General features: G+C 45.3%; 1 protein-coding gene across 1 annotated transcript in view; it reads right to left on the bottom strand.

Moving 5' to 3' along the window:
* The window catches only part of LOC142010150 (kinesin-like protein KIF28), a 72748-nt gene that overhangs the window by 53377 nt on the left and 1794 nt on the right, over window positions 1-17577 (bottom strand). The window contains exons 2-5 of the mRNA XM_074988412.1: window positions 15791-15982; window positions 14586-14786; window positions 11434-11469; window positions 3474-3698 (exon numbers count right to left, since the gene is read on the bottom strand). Of these exons, the coding sequence (XP_074844513.1) occupies window positions 3474-3698; window positions 11434-11469; window positions 14586-14786; window positions 15791-15982 (654 nt within the window). The remainder of the gene's footprint in view (window positions 1-3473; window positions 3699-11433; window positions 11470-14585; window positions 14787-15790; window positions 15983-17577) is intronic.

The raw sequence follows: 17577 nt of genomic DNA, 5'->3' as shown, positions 1-17577 counted from the left end.
ATGGTTTCTGCTGCGCAGCTGGCGTGCGCATGCCCAAGGACTTTATTGTGCTACAAGAGTCCTTTAGTATATGGATGTGGGTGTCAGTGTGCAGCAAGAACAACCCCACACAATCAAAGGGTATGTTCTGAATTGTTAGCTGGACCTCTGGAGGAAGGCCCAATGGTAAGAGCCAGGCCACCCTGAAGCAATGGAGTGAGCTCCAGAGTCATCGAAAACAAATACCACCTGTGGGCAGGTCCAGGACACCACCTTGCCCTCTTGCATAAGCATTGAGAACTCCCTCAGGCAGGGGTTTTCTGAACTTAAGGACTGCGGTCAGGAGTCATAGCTGTAGCAGCTGAGGACAACCATCTGCTTAGCTGACTGTCTAGGCATAAGGCAACCCACAGAATAGACCTTTCTGATGACAAGGTCCAAACATCTCGCATTGCTGGACTTCAGGGCTGGAGCTTGTTGACCTCCTTTTTTGTTAACTGCATCCATCAAGGAGCAAGGTTGAGGATGCGTGGACAAGTACTTGTACCCCTTCACTGGTGCAAAGTACTTGCGCTTTATCCCATGAGTAGTAGGATGGAAAGAAGCCAGTGTCTCCCAAATAATGGAGGCAGTGGTCATAATAGTTACGTTGAAGGGAAGGGCCACATGTGAGGGTCCTTCTGAGGTGTGAATGTCACAGATGGAGTCAACAGACTCAGTGACTTCCTCCACTGGAAGATTAAGTTTGGTGGCAACATGGCGGAGAAGCTCTTGGAGCACCCTGAAGTCAGTGGATGGAAGCCCTGAGACTGAAGTACATGCTACTGCCTTGTCTGGAGAGGAGCTGGAGGATGCCAGTGGTGCTTGGTCCTCCAGCTGAGGCGGCAAGGAGGATGCTGACGCTGCTTCAGGAAGAGCAGGGTGGCGAGAGCCCTAAGGGGTGGGAGGCCCACAGTAGCCTCAAGGGCTTTTGAGGAGGTAGTTGTATGTGACTGAACAGAGGGCACAGTGCCCAGCAATTCTTGGTATGCCCATGGCATCCAGAAGGGAAACTGGGCAGGAGGCCACTGGAAAGCAGCAGAGTCCTCTTCTAGGCCTTGACTCTGCACAGCCATAGAATGAAGTAGGAGAGGCCCAATGGGAAGGCCAAGGAGGAGCCATTCCCAGAGGAGCCACCGGAGGAGCATAGCCAATGTCTGGCTCAGTGTGCATGGTCTCGTGGGCCTGATGGGTGAGCAAGAGCATTGAGAAGAGTGGGACTGGTGTCATGGCAAAGGATGCCAAGAACTGGACCAGTGCTGAGGAGAGCAATGTCATGCAGCAAAGTGGTACCACAATGAGGAAGAAAGAAGAGAAGTTGACCAGCGCTGGGAGCTAGAATGATGCCCAGATTGGTGCCAAGAAGAATCGTGGCATGGAGAATGAAACCAGCATGAATGGAACCAGTGCTCACTGGCATGGACTTTAAGCAGTCACTGCATTGCCTAAAGCCCTGGGACTTTTTCATTACCTTAACCCCCCCGAGGGGAAAAATGGCAGAATGAGAAAGACCTTCCCTACCTGAAGGCTACCTAATAGTGTCTGAACCAAAACAATGGTTATGCTAAACACAACTATTTACAACCTATTTACACAAGAGAGCTAGGGAGCTGTGGCATAGCAACAGGTCCTTCATCCACAATAGGAAAAGCCTCACGGATGGTAAGAAAAGAACAGAGGGGGTGCCAGGTCCCCTGGGTCATATATAGACTCTGCATAGTTGCCACTCCAGGGTGCTCCCCAGCTGACTGATAGTTGCTAGGGAAAAGCTTTCTAAACAGTCATACACACATGCACACACCTAACGCAAGTAGATATGAACAAGTGCTTGAAGAAGAAATACAACAATTACAAATTATTTCCAAATGTAGGTGAAGCCCTAATATTTTAAGACTGAGGTTCTCAAAGAGGAATGCTTTTTCCCTTGGAGTAAGCAAAGGACTTTCAGAAAGTACATCAACTTACCTCGGTACTTGCCTAATTTTACAACAAGCTACATAAAGCACTAGCAAAGTCAGTACAGTAAACTCCCGCTTTATGTGAGTTCAACGTACCTGTTAATCATATTAATGTGAATGTCGAAATCCCAGGCTCCAGCTGCCCGCTTCCTTCACCTTTCTCATTCTGCTGATTTTTCCCCTCTGGGGAAAGCGGGCAGCTGGAGCCTGGAGGAAGCCAGGGGGACGCTGATTGCTGGGATTGTGGGCGGGGGGAGCCCCTCAGCCCCAGGGACCTGGGCACCTGGTCAATTTCCCGGCTTCCACAAGCAGCAGAGAGCCAGGAAACTGACCAGGCACAGCTTTGCCTTGCTCCTGGGGACTTGGAGGAGGAGGGAGGGTGAAGAGGGAAGCAGAGGGTCGGAAAGCCCCTCAAGCCCTGGGAAGCTGGGAGACAGGAGCAGCAATACCTGGTCAGTTTCCCAACTCCTGCAAACAGCAGGGAGCTGGGAAACTGACCAGGCACTATTGCGTCTGGCTCCAGCCTCCCAGGGGCTCAGAGGAGGAGGGAGGGGGTCCCTTCCCCTGACTTATGCAAAATTTGAGCTCCATGGGGGTTGTGAGGAACACAACCTCCTCATAAGTTGGGGTTTTACTGTACTAACTAAAATTTCATACAATGAATTGAACAGCCCTTAGAGCAACATGAACACTGAAATGTAAGAACAGGGTCAACTTCTCTAGTCTGGCACCCTTGGGATCTGACTAGTGCTGAACATGAGAATTTGCCAAACTATGGGAGGTCCATATTGTCTAGCAGCATTATCAACACTTAACTGCTTACTGGGCTCTTAGAAGACATTTAGAGGTAAAATAGAGCTAAACAACCACACAGAACACTGAGAGCCAGGATTCGTGGCTGTAAAAAATCTTTTTGGGACTATGAAAAACTTGGTCACACCCAGGGTAAGTGAACAATCAACTAACTAGAAACATGCTGGACCACAGAAGTTGCCTGACTACAGTGTGCCGGACTAAAGAGGTTCAATCTGTACAGTATCTCAATTTTTTTTTTTAATAATTATTTAGCAAAAATGAGAAAGTAGGCCATTTCCAGTAACTGTCTTTTGATACTTCTGTAATTTTGTGTGTGATTGTGTAAGCAAGTAGTTTTTAAAAAGAGCTGAGTTTTTAAAAAGTTTTTAAAAAGAGCTGAGTTTTTAAAAAGTTTTTAAAAAGAGCTGAAAGACAAATCAATCTCCAGAAAAGGATATACTAGTCTGGAAAGGCAGAGATCCACTGTTTGAAAATTCTTTCAAAAGATCACCTTCTCCACTATATTAGGAAATGTGTTCAATGCATATAAAGAAAATAAAGTGGCGTTGAAAATTTGTCTGTGATGAACACACAAGAATTACCTTGCGAATTTACTTTTCTTGCTGAATTAGTTAAATAAGAATTATAATCTTGTGAAGCCAACACGCTACGTAGCGGAAATAGGGATTACTCATACTGAACCTGTTTGAAGTGGATAGTGATGACCATGTGAGATCGACTGCTTGCAGCATTCATGCTTGTTGAAGCTGTGGTTCTTATTTTAGTTCCTTGTTGCATTAACCTCTCAATTTGCGCATAGCTGTCACAAGGCACCATTTTCAAACCATCCACATAAAACCCTTGTTGCTGGTCTTCTCTGACCTTGAGTCCACCGGGTTTCTTGGTTTCAGAAAGTAAATCTATTACCTATAGAGAGGTATTCACTGTCAAAATGTTTTACTGGATATAACTTCATAGTGACCAAACAGAACACTTTGTGAAAATAGAGAAGAGAAAAATCTTTCAAAGTCAATAAATGACAAGAATGAATTTGTAAATAGAAAACAGGAAAGCAATTAATTATACACATTGTGGTAATATTATCTGGCACGTTATAATACCACATCTAGTTGGTAGAAGAGGAAGTCACTCACCTTGTGCAGTAACTATGGTTCTTTGAGATGTGTCCCCCCCAGGGGTGCTCCACTCTGGGTTTTGGTGCATCCACCACTGAAGGGAAGCAAGAACCCATGGAGGGATGCCTACCTTCTTGGAGAGTGGATCCCTGGCTGGAACATAACATGAGGCCAACCATGACTGAAGGCTGCGTATGTGGAGCCTGAATAGCTTGACTTCTTGAGTGGTGGCAGTCATATGGCCCAGCAGTGCTCGGCAGGCATGTACCATAGTAGTGGATGACAGTTGCGTTGCCTGGTTGCACAGAGTGCAAAATCTTTGAACGGCAGGGTAGGTGTGGTGATGATGGTGTCTATGTGCACTCCTATGAACTCTAGTGCCTGAGTCGGATGGATTGTAGACTTTGCATATTTGTTTTGGAAGCCCAGCCCGATTAGGAGATATGTGGTGACCTGCACCATATGTCACGCTTTGGAGAACAACGATCCCTTTATGAGGCAGCCATCCAGGTAAGGGAAGATGATGACTACTTGATGATGAAGAGGAGTAGCCACCACTATGGTTTTGGAAACCACTCGTGTGCAGTGGAAAGGCCAAATGGGAGGACCCAATATTGGTAGTGGGAGCACCCCACTGTGAAACTGAGAAAGCATCTGTGATCTGGATGGATGGTGATGTGGAAACACACATCCTGTTGGTTGAGAGCTGAGTGGCCATTGTTCTTGGCATAATGGTAGTGAGAGTCACCATCCTGAAACATCTGTAAAGGACATACTTGTTGAGTCATCTGAGAGCCAAACTAGGTCTCCACCCTCCACTCTTCTTCTGAGGGAGGAAGTAAGTGTAGTAAACCCCGCCCCCGCCCCAGAATTCCTCAGGGAGAGGCATGACCACAGCCAATATTTAGGAGGTGTTCGACCTCCTGGTGAAGGAGATTCTCACAAGAGGGGTTCCTGAAGAGGGCTGGGGTGGGTAGGGGCGTAGAAATGAAAGGGAGGGGATATCCTTGTGCCACCAGTCCCAATACCCATCGGTCTGTGGTGATGGCTTCCCAGTGATGCAGAAAAAGGATGGAGACAGCGATGAGACAGTTGTGTGGTGCCCTGCTGGAAATGATGGATCAGACTCTCGACCACATCATCAAAACTGCTGCTTGGAAGCTTGAGGGTGGGACATCAAGGGCTGTTGGCCCTGATGCTGCCTGCCAGAATGTCGGCATGGCAGTTTGTGCCTCTGATATTGCTCAAACCAAGTTCGTCGTTGAGACTGATCCCTAGGGCGTCAGTATGGGAAATACTGAGCCCGCTTAATCAGGGGTGCATACATCTGAGGGTGCATAATGTTGCCCTAGAATCTTTCATTGAATGGAGAAAGTCATTGGTCTTGTCTGCAAAAAGATGCTGGTGGTCAAATGGCAGATCTTTGACTTTTTGCTGAAGCGGCTTACGTACCTCCAAAGAGATGAGCCACGAGGTGTGGTGCATGACAACCACCGAAGCATTGACATGTATCGCTGTGTTTGCAATGTCCATGGCCGACTGCATGGCCATGCTGGCAATGGTATGGTCCTCTAATAATACTGGATAGTGTCTGGCATTGTTGCTCAGGTAACACCAGGACCAGCTCATGAAGCTTAGAATAATTGAAAATATAATAATGTAATTATAATAATTTTGAAAATCGCAGTCCACCTATGTGGCTGCATAATTAGTGTCACGGAGGCGAAGGGTGGCGGAGGAATACGCTTTGCGGTCCATAACATTCCATTTTTTCAATTTTTGTCTTGTGGCGTTGAGCAGAAAGACTGTTTTGTTGCAGACTGTGTCCACCATTAACAAGTTGGGATGTGGGCAGGTGAACAGAAATTCAGTGTTTTTGGATGCAACAAAGTATTTCTTATTGGCCTGATTGCTGGTGGGGGCAACGGACACCAGGCTTTGCCACAGAATTGTCACTGGGCCCACGATAGCCTCATCCATTGGCAACATCACCCTGGAGAATGTTGGAGGCTGAACTGCGTACAGGTGCTGGTATTGTTTCACCAGAACTTCCTCAGTGTCCTTGTCCAGGAACTGTGCCACATGGCGCAAAAGGTCCTGGAATGAATGTCATCCGTTGAAGGAGGCGACAAGGAGAGCTTCGCATCATCCAGAGAAGACGAAGAAGGATGTGTAGAGGGGAGGCTCCTTTCACTTCAGATAGTGACCCCTCTGTACTGAGGTGCACCAACTGTGGAAACGGTGCCAAGGATGGCCATGGTGAGGGTGGCTGTGATTCTGACACAGTTAACAATATCAACTGGGGACTTTGGGGCCCTGACATTTCGTGCCAAGAGGGCCACTGTTAATCTGGTTGAGAATAGGAATGAGCAAACCATGCAGGAAGTGATGGACAGTATTGCTAAGTACCTGGTACTTGTCATGTGTCCTGTCAAAGGTGTACAGGGGTGGAATGCTGAGTAGAGAATATGCTGACACTATTGGATCTGGCACCTTCTTTTGGATGCCTTGTGTCAAGAGCCAAATGATGATGCCAAGCAGCGGGAAAAGCACTATGAAGCTGGCAACCTTGCTGACGATTGGTGCCGATGAGAAGGTGCCACAGTTGGCGCTGGGTGTCTCAGTGCTGATTGCTGTGGCATGGAAGGTGCACAAGATGCACCATGCTTATGGCGATGCTGTGCTGCATCCCATGGTGCCGAAGAGTGGGGAGGGGTATCCGCCCTCATCTTTTGTGATGTCCCTCGTTGCAGGGAACACGAGTGGTGTCACTTCCGAGTGGGCATGGCTGCAAGTGCATATGCTGAAGTGGTCTGTCATGCCTTAGCTGATGGTGGGAGTACTGGTGAAATGGGCGCTGCCACTGCTGCTGCTGTGTGCTTATGCTTCAGTGCAGAGTGCGCCCATTTGGTTGGTGCTGGCAGGGACACTGTCGAGGAGCCCGGAATAGTCTTCCCTTCTGGCATGGCCCATACAAACAGTGCCAGAGGCCAGGAATGGGCAGGAGAGGGAGCCGGTACACTAGCTGGAGACCCCTTAGAAGCTGGGGGATGCTTGGAGTGCTCACCCTTAGCCACAGCCTGAGCAGTTGACTTCTCCAGGGCCAGTGGCTACAGGGACCTCTTGTACAAGAAAGTCTTGAGCCTTTTAGCCTAATCTCTACAGGCTCTGGCCATCTGGCTGGAGCAATGGACACAAGAATGTATCTGGTAGCTTCTGCATGGCACTCTATGCAAGATGTATGGCTGTCCAAAGCGGGCAGGGCGTCCTTGCATGTGGCGCACCTCTTGAATCCTGGGGAGCCCAGCATAGCAGTGACACAGCAAGCTAACACTAATGACTATCTAAGAAAAACTCTTTTTTCCCCTCTTTTTTGAGCAACAGAGAACAAGGGAAAGTAATTTGAACTAGGGAACAGCTTAAGAACTAACAAATTAGCGAACTCTCTTGCAGAGACTGATGATGCTCTGCCTGCAGCCGATGGTGGAGAAGGAATTGAGGAGACCGCGCCGCGCACATGCCAGACAGCATGAGAAGGCACTTCTGCACATGCATGACACGGAAAACCACAGCTCTGGAATAATCTCCAAGCACTGGTGCCAGGATGCACTGACACCCAGAGGGGAGCAGCCAGGGTACACTACTCAAAGAAATATTTGTTAATTTAAATATATAAGGCAGCTGTCATTTTAATATGTACGTCATTGCTGTGCTGCACATTATTATGAAGTGACGATCCTCTAAGCCAGGGGTTCAGAGAGTGGGGGACTTAAAATTATTTTTAGGGGTGTGCAGCAAAGTCCCACTCCCTGCAGCCGCAACGTCATCGATGGGACAACGTGTAAAAAGTGTAGAAAGCATGTGGGAGAGTGTGCAGGCGAGGCACATTCCCCAGCCGCTCTCATTTACAATGGGATATTCCCCCTGCATGCCGGGAGTACGTGCACCATTGCTGCTTCCTCCCAGCCCTGCACCCGACCCCACTCCTGCCCTGTGCACAGGCAAAGCCTGGCATGCAGCCTGTCCCTGCGAGTCCTCCCGCTGCCTTTGCACGGCCATTTGCTGGGCAGCGGGGCTGCTCCTGTGCCCCCTCCTCCTATGCCGCCTGGCCACATTCAGGTAACCAGTGGGGCACCAGCAGAACTGCTCCTTGTACGTACTGCTGCTACTACTCTGGGGCGTTGAAGCCAGTCAGGATCGCATCCAGGTGGGTGATATGCAGGAGCTATGGAGCAGGAGCATGTTAATTGCCCGCACTACCTTCAAAGGGAGGAGACCAGACATGCACATGAGAGACTGTCGGGGTAGGGGAGCACTCCTGGGTCCCAACTGGGCTCCCCTGTCCCCTTCCATCTTCTCCCCCTGCAAGCTCCCTGGGAGCTCCCCTGAGATGCCACCCCGCCCCAGCAGCAGGGCTGTGTGAATGTGGGGTGGCCTGGTCCCCTGAGGATGGCACTTCCCCCCCCCAGCTCTCACTCCTGCCTCCTGAGGCTCCCCCTTGGGTGGTACCCTCCCCCTCCATGCAGGGCCTGGGGCCCAAGAGTGCCTTACCTGCATGAGGATGACCCTGACTGTGATCCTCCCAACACTGAATTGGTTGCCCGTGGAGCAGTAGCTGTTGGGGTGGCCAGCTTCTGGGGGTGAAGGCGACCCACTTCTCAGGAGGGAGGAAGTGCCGCATGCGGGTGTCCTGTTGCCAGAGGGTAAGGGCAAGCCAGGCGCAGAGCTCCATGAAGGTCTTGCATATTTGAAAATTCAGGAGCTACTGCTTGTTGTCCCATTGCCCCAGGACCAGCCAGTCCCACTCATCTGAGCTGAGCTGGTGGTGTGCCTGCAGACCAGCCTGAGCACCCGAGGGGTCAGAGGCCAGTGGGGTACTGGGGAACTGTGGGTGTGATCCACAGGCCAGATGGCAGGCTTGTCCCCGCAGATGAGGTGAAAGACGGCCATTAGGATCACTGGTAGCATCTGCAGCAGCTGGTAGTCGGTTCAGAGTGAGCCCAGGGGCTGTTCTGGCATGCCTGTGGTCAGGAAAGAACTGGGTCTCTCACAGATGGCTAGGGAGCCCTACAACAGCTTTATTTTTCCTTAGAAAGGTAGACAAGCCTCGGCATAGGCAGGATACATTGGTTGGCGGGGTGGGGGGTGTGTGTCCGTCCTTTAAGGGCATGCCTGGCCGGAGGTCCTGGAAGGGCTTGCTGACCCCGTGACCCTGTCTGGTGGGCTTCTGGGGCCCATTCTGTCAAAAAAAAAAAAAAAAAAAACTGGCCGAAGACTGGCCTTTTTCTGTTGACAGAGCAGAAAGATCGATTTACTTTTATGCGTAGACACGATCTGTTGACAGAAGATTCGTCGGAAAATCTCTGACAGACACTTCTGTCGACAGATGCTTCTCGTGTAGTTGAAGCTTTGATGTATAAATTAATACCTCATCTTTTTTCCTTGTCTGTCCTCCTTGAACAAGCTATGCCATAACTCTTTATACCAGCAGTTCCCAAAGTGTGGTCTGTGGCCCAGTACTGCTCCTCAGGGAAAAAAATATGAGTCTTTAGAAAATACACAAATTATCACTAAGTACTATTATTGTGAACAAACAGTGAAAATGCATTCATTTATCATTTTTTGGGTGTGTTTATATTTTTGGGCTGCAAAAAATGGTAATGAAAAGACCGGGTCCCAACTACATAAAGTTTGGGAAACTCTGCTTTATACCAATAGCCCAGTCATCAGATTTACCCCAAGTCTCTGTGATGCCAGTTATGTCATCATTTAGAACACACGTATGACTAATATTTCCAGTGCTTCCTGTTTATTCCCTCTCTGCCTAGCATTTGTGCAGACATTTAAGAGGTTGAGCAGATTCTCTGATTATTCTTTTGGTTCTCCTGCAACCCTATTTGAATTTTCTATGTCCACCACCAACAGACCCTGCGTCAAGGCAGTTTTTATTAAAATTCTTAGCAATGTGCTTTTGTCATCTGTTCTATCTGCACACAGACCCCCTCACTAGCTCATCATGTTGATGTGCGAAGATGCTCCTCCACTTTGTCATATGGACCCCATCTCTTCCACGCACTCCTCCTTCCTGGCACAGCATCACATCAAAGAAACCAAAGTACTCCCATTGACGTTATTTCAACAGCTGTGAATTTATCTCCAGATTGTGCATTGTCCCTGGAAAGACCCTAGAAGGATGAATAAAACCATACTCTGAACCTGAGCCCCTTCACTCTCACTTCCAGAGCCCTGCAGCCAGTGCTGACTTGCTCAAGGTCATACTTGTTCTATCATTAGTGCTCATGTGGAGGAGCAGTACTGGGCAGTGGTCAGGCGGACATCCGCCTCAGCAAACCTTCCATTACATCCTGGATGGAAGGACTGGGGCAGGCAGCATGCCTCCCTGGATGTTTGGTCTGGTGAGCAGATGGATCTCTCTGCCCCTGTCAGAAAGTAACTGTTGCTTTTTCTCTTCCTCCTGAAAGCCGTGTTCGAAAGCCTCACAGTTTTGAGGCTTGTGATTTCTCTCTCTCAGCCACTGGGGTCTGCTCTTCTCTTCCTTTCCCTGTGCAAATACTAGTTCTTGATCTAAATGGACAGGAGTCCTCAGCACATCTCCTCTCCCAGGGCAGTTAGTTTTCCTTCCTCCTCTGAGCCCTCTGTAGTCATCTGTACCTGGCCAGCATCCTGCATCCATGTTTCCACATGAATCCCGGTAATGAAGTCCTTATGCTGAACTCCTAGAAACCATGTCCCCTCCAGCAGTTCTTTTACTTGCATCCCAAGGAACTCCACCAACAAATGCATCTTCTTCCAGGTAGTTTCTCTGTTCGCTTTCATTGGCAGGGACATGCTAGCTGCATTCCCAGCAAGTCAAAACCAGGCCCTGGGTGGAAACCTTCAGTATGCCTGTCAGTGGGAGCTCCCACAAGAAAGAGGAAGCGTTAGTGGCTTTGATGATACTCTACAACAGACCCCTCAGTGGGAGGAAAATAGTGTAACTGCTAGGCTGATCTACATTTATGGTGGCATATAAAATACAAGTGCTACATGTATAGCAGCCCAACATGCTGAAAGGCAGGCTCTGTCCAAACTTGTCACTGCAGTGTGTAGCTTACACATGGCAGTGCAAGGGACTGGCAGAAGGAAGCTGTTGGAGCCTTTCCACATTGCCTCCCTTGTGTTTTTCACTGCAAAAGGGAAAGATTCTGATAGCCTGACACTACACTGCTAAAATGTATACGGACAAGGCTTAAGTAGTGTAGGACACTCTACTCACACTAATGACACCAACATAAGTACAACATCTCTCATGGAGGTGCACTTATGTTGATGTGGTGCGGCATCTACATTGGTGGGACAAGGCTGCAGTGTGTACACTGACACAATTAGGCTGATGTAAGCTGCCTTACAGCAACCTAACTGTGTAGTATAGACCAGGCCTGAGAACTTGAAACAAGTTAGTAAGTAAATGAACAAATGGAAAAAGGTTAAGATTCAGAATTAATGTGATATACTAACACCATTACCTGCTCGTTATAAATTTCCAGCATACTGAAAGTAACCTGCAAAGAGAAAGAACAGCTGGTAGATAAAAAGCTCCCTTGAAAAAAAGCACTCTTTTGATATATGGTCATCTCTAAGTAAAAGGAGCATAGATTGTCTGGACAAAAATGCCTTTTAAACCAGATTAAACTGACTATTTGTATATCTGTGTCACTGCATAAGTCATGCATGAAATTGATTTGTATGACTGTTACCCAAATCTACTCTGCTTAACTCCCATTTCCATGAATCCCCAACCTCAGTCTTGCATCTGTAGCTTTTGTCTCTTCTGATTGTCTTAGGAAAACTGTGTCCACTGTAAGATGGAAATGTTAGGCTTCACTAAACATTTCCATGAAAACATTCAGCTAATGCAAACATTAAGATCCCAACGTTAATCTGGCAAACTTGTATGATTTATGGGAAACATTTTATTAAACAATCACAATATATTCCAGCCACATTTATTCAGAAACCAGAAATGGAAAAATACTGTGTAATCACAGTCTGATCAAGTAAGCATTGTTGTTGGAACTATTGCACTTCCAGAATTTTGGGATTTTAACATCTGCCTTAATGGTACACAAACATTTTTTTGCACTTAGTTTTTACGGAGGTACTTTTGTTTTTTGATGAGGAAAAAATGTTTTATAATGTTCGTGTAGCCTCAGACAGTCATTCTATTTGCACTTGGAGGTGAATGAAGCGGTAAGGAATGAGTTTCCAAGTTTACTGGTGCCATCAGATCAAAGGGTGGGAAAACCCCCATGCAGTACCTAATGAGGTGGGGAAATGCAAGATTTCTTACTGGTTAAGCCTATGGAGGGGACTGCCACAATTGTTGTGCTCAAATTCAGAGCCATCTCTCTAATACAGTGCAGTGAGGTGCTGGTCCAGAGGTTTTCCCCTGCTGCTTCCTTAGCAGAGGGTGGTTGTTAGCCAATGGCCAGGGGTGAGATACCACGTGTGCCCTCGCTTCATCCGAGTCTTTAACTGCTAGGACAGACAGTCCCTTTGCAGCGAGCAGCCAGGGGTGGCTGACGGATGCCCCAAGGATTATTACCTGAGTCTTTAGTGGCTAGGACAAAACAGTCCCTTTGTAGCAGGCAGCCACGGAGGCCGACGGGTACCCCAAAGGTTGTACTGAGAGCCTCCTTCACCCAAGTCTGACTGCTAGGACAGAAAAGTCCCTTCGCAGCGGGCAGCCAGGGATGGACGCCTCACCAGTGACCATGCTCATACAGCTGAAAACCGGCTGGGGTTCTGTATTTGTGTTCGGTTTGCACAGTAAACAGGAGAAGTCAGGCTAAAACTGAAACAGTTACTGTTTGATAAGAAAGCTTAACTTTTATGGTTACAAGGCTTATATTTCACTTCTTTAGTTACAAGCAGCTAGCATATAACAAAGTACTTTAATTCACAGATCTATTATTAAATGCGCGCAAAAGGAAAAACACATAGCAGGTCTTATTCTCACCCCTACATTACCCGACTTTGGTGTGGCCAGCGTCTGTCTGTCACTCAATCCCTCGGGAAGAAGAGTACGAGGGCGGCATCCCCTGGGACCACTGGAGGCAAAGACCTTCCTGACCGGCAGATAGAGGTAATTGGAGCTCAATTAGAGGAGGCTACTGGACCCTTCTTTATACCCTTTGGTCACGTACACTCTTCCTTATCTTAAAGATGCCAATTGTGTTAGATCGTCTCATGACACTAATTCTCACAGCCGACTTTCAGAGACTTAAATCACACCTGCGAGGTGGAGATAATTTAGACATTTCTTTTCTTATGGGCATGAGATTCCTCTCCTGGGACAATGTGTAGGTTTATCAATCACTGGTACTAGCCAAGGGCAGCCTGAGGCCCTGGTCATCTTCTAGCCCGTTTGTCTTTTGTTGTCTGGTTTTGGTCCGTTCAGGGTCATGATGAGACAGTCCGTTTATGCTCTGAGGCGTCAAAGACTGTGATTGAGATTAGCGCATCTGTGCTCTCAGGCATTCCAAGACTGGGCTGTTTCCTTTGTGCTCTGAAGCACCTAAGAGGGGCAAGATGGAGTAAAGCAAGGGGAATTCTGTCTGGCTACAGTGGTGGCACCTGGAAACAACGGAAGATGCGGAGCCACATGTGCCCCAGGCATTGGGGTGTAAGGTAAGCACCCAACCCTCATCACACCCAGACCTTGCACAACGAAATTCCATAATGCTGTATACTCTGTTTCCCAGGGTTGCAAGATTAAAGAGGTCCAAGTGTAGTACCACTTCAGATGTAACCCTCCTCAAAACGGAGGGGGAGAAGTTCAGCTATTGAGCTGCTGAGTGGAAGAGCAGCTGGTGTAAGTGTTCTGCACGTCAGATTAAAATGTTGCTAGAAGAAGTTATCGGGTTTCTATTAATTATTCATGGTAATTAGCAAAGGCTAATGTTCATGGTTACACTGGTGTCTAGGAAGCTCTTTCACTCTGTTACATACAGAAATTATCAGGAACACCAGAGTGGAAGGTTGAAGATAAATTATTTTTATGTTTGGACCCAGAAGACATGGGAGCATTTAATAATTGCAAAACCTATGGTGCAGTGCTAGGACCATTATACCCACTGAATACAGTAAGTTTGACAAAAAGTAAAACCATTTAAATGACTGTAAAAGGAGTTATTCACATCCTTCATTAGTGAGGGTTGAAAAGTCTGTGGATGCCTTTTTGATAGGCTTTGCCCTTGTATTACGTTGAGGAGAGACATAACTAAGATAAAAAAAGTAGGTAAGCAGTGGTTCAAAGTGTAGATAACTGTTCAGATGTATAGTCCCTATTCAGATGTATAATCTTTTGTGCAGAAGAGATAAGTCGTGACTAGACAGTGGATAAAGTTTTCAAAAGTACCTCGGTTACCTAAGTGTTTTTGAAATTCATACACTCTTAAAACTGAATTGCTTATTCCAACATTAAGCTGGCTATTAGTGAACAGGGAGGGGTACACATTCTCCTGTATTAGATCAGCCTCTCATTAAACACTGCTCTTTTGCACTGTGTTTGATTATCCCCGAAGTTATATTTTTAAAATGTTAACTGCAGTTTTCTAAATTTGTACGTCAAACCATATATAGATAGGTCTTGAAGACAAAACAGTGTAGACCGTACCTGGAACTGCTTGTTCTTTAGGTTCTGAATTGTTTTGAAGAGCTCTTCACACACAATTGGAATTATGCCTCTGTTTGCACCATAACCGATCATAGAATAGCTCTTCCCTGATCCAGTCTGGCCATATGCTAGGAGAGTAGCATTATAACCTTGCCAGGCACTGTCCAGAACTCCTTGACCAAGGTCACGAAAGACCTCTCTCTAAAAGGAGACATTTGTATTAATATATAGAACGAATGTTAACACATGCACCAGGATGGATTTTTTTTAAATCAATGATTGAATACCCCCACCAAATTTTAAATACAGGTTTAATTAAAAACCCTCATTAAAATTAAATTTGAAATTATGACAACCCATAAAGCCTAGAATTACTATAATCTTGCAAGTTAAATAAAACCAAAGATATTAAGCACACATTAAGTGTGCAGCCAAGTTTTAAAGAAAAACTACTAGTTGAGCTAATTGGCTAAGCACCTGGAACCAGAGTTTGCTGATTAGTTTAAAACTGCTGTCTTTGAAAAATATCCAAAGACATTGACACAATTACATGCAAAAAAGTTAATCTAATAAGAAACATACCAATTGCTATTAAAAAAAGCAAAAACTTAAGAATGTGACTAATTGTAAATTAGGCTATAGGTTTACTAAAATAAATATTTATATGCTGCATCCTCCTGGTTAGCAAAAAGAGGCACCAAATTTAGTGGAAAAGGCTGTACTTAATTGCAAATCAACATGTTTTAATAGATACCAGCCAATGGGCTCCTTTCTTTAGGAAAATAACTTAACAGTACAAATGCAAAACAAAATGGTTAAAACAGATAATTTAAATTCAAGGATTTTTGCTTTCTGATTCACTTTGGGTACATCCATCCACCCTGACATGTACACACATAAAGGCACTGCTATTTAATTAGCACAGATGATAGTAATTATTATTTAAATCTGAAAGTCTAGTTTAATTTACATGATCAATATATACTTATTAACATACTTCAAATATTAAAAGTTCCAGGACTTAGAAGAAACAAATGAAAATGGGAAGTGGTTTTAGATGCTGGTTTGAAATATCTATTAAATATATATAGATAATTCATTTTGGTTCCTGTCTGGGAAACTATAACTACTGCAATGACTAATAAAGTGATTTCAAAATTGTATACTGATAGGATGTATTTTTAAAATCGCTCAATATATTTTACCTGGCCTGCATATCTGCTGTTGGATCCAGCTGAAACAAGCATGCCATCCTTATCTTTCAGAAATCCACTGTGGGACCAGTAAGCCAGGTCAAAGGTAAACGTTTTCATGTGCCCTGGATGCTTAGGATCATAAATGCTCGTGCTGTTGGAATTCATTGAAATCACACACCTGCTGCCTGCATCCTTCTCTCTCTGTATCAAAATTATAATCATATTACCAAGCTATTAAGCAGATTTCCCTGCTCAAACTTCGTATTTTGGACTGAAGCCCAGAAAGCCCTTTTTTGTGGAACTCCCAGGAAAGACAAAAAGGAGTATGTAGTTAGTTGGGTACAGAGGGTCTGTAGAACTGGGACACAAAATCACAACATCACCATAAAACGTCCAATACATTAATTTCACAAAATGACAAAACTTCTTGAGCCAAAGTAAGTGTGGTTTAACTAATGCAGGAATAAGTGCCATAGAAACAGGATTGAACTAAAAAGACAGTATCTCTTAACACGACTAAAATTTGCTTTTTTCAGCTTTTATAAGCATGTCAGCCATTAGTGTTTGTTAGCTATTGTTGGATCAATCCTCTTTCACTATTGTAGGTATGGCTACAAAACAAAACAGGAATGTTGTGCTATATAGGTCCTCTCTAAAAAGTACATCAAACTATAAAACACATTCCTGTTATTTTAGTGAGAGAAAGATCGGGCCCACCTCATCCTATAATTAAAATTCTGATCAATGAACACAAGAGTCAGACACAAATGAGAGAAGATAAAGGATAACTTATTCCCTTACATTTTGATTATTGCTATTACGTCATACGATCCTGAACGGACCAATATTTCTTACTAAGCTTGACTAACAACGATTGATGACACTTTGTCTGTAGGCTGATTTTTCCAAGTGGAAACATCCAGACTCAAAAACATTGCCACAGTGACTCTTAATCAATCGAATGAAGACTGATATTGTTGAACATATAAACTTCACAGACGTCGCTTAACAGCCAGAAGTCTGAGAATTTTGATGAGAATATTTGTTATACGCCTACTGCCCATGAAGTTGTCCATACAGGGATACTCAGGAAAGCTAAGATGAATTAACTATGAAGTGAAATTAACATGCATTAATTAAAATACATTAAACCACTGTAAGAACACATTCATTTAAAAGTAAAAGTGCCCTTCATTTGCTTTTTCTTAAACCTTCTTTGATTTTAGGGATTCTTCTGAATTCCAGGCTTGTCTTTTCCATTTGTCTGACATTTTCCATTCCTCCTTAATGACCTCTTTGAAAGATATTTCCCATCTATAACAAGAAAGTATCAACCCTTGACTTTAGTTTGCTCATCTCTTATGTTTGAAACTGAGAAGAAAACGCCTCCTTTTCAGTCAATGTTCCCTTTTGGGGTACAGTCTCTAAGGAGCAATTTTACATTTAGTGGTGAACTCAACTGAGTAATGGAGGATAATTTTCATTCTTAGCCATCAAAAGTATCCTGAGATCTGTAGCTCAAGAGTGGGAATTACGACCTTGATGCTACCACCATAATGAAAACGTAACACCTCTTTACTTTGTGAGACCTCCCCTTCCCTCTTCCGTTCTTAGCATTGTAGATACAATCATCATCCTGTGCAATATACTTGTGATCAACCTCCGTATTATATCAGGTCTGGTCTATACTTAAAATCTTAATCAGCATAGCTACATCTCTTCCTCTAAGCAACACAGCTATGCCGATTTAAGCCCTTGTGTTGACACCCCTAAGTTGATGGAAAAATACTTTTGTT

The sequence above is a fragment of the Carettochelys insculpta genome, chromosome 3 (assembly GCF_033958435.1).
Source record: "Carettochelys insculpta isolate YL-2023 chromosome 3, ASM3395843v1, whole genome shotgun sequence".
NCBI lineage: Eukaryota > Metazoa > Chordata > Testudines > Carettochelyidae > Carettochelys > Carettochelys insculpta.
Note: the sequence above shows the minus strand (reverse complement) of the source record. Positions and strands in the feature narration are given on the sequence as shown.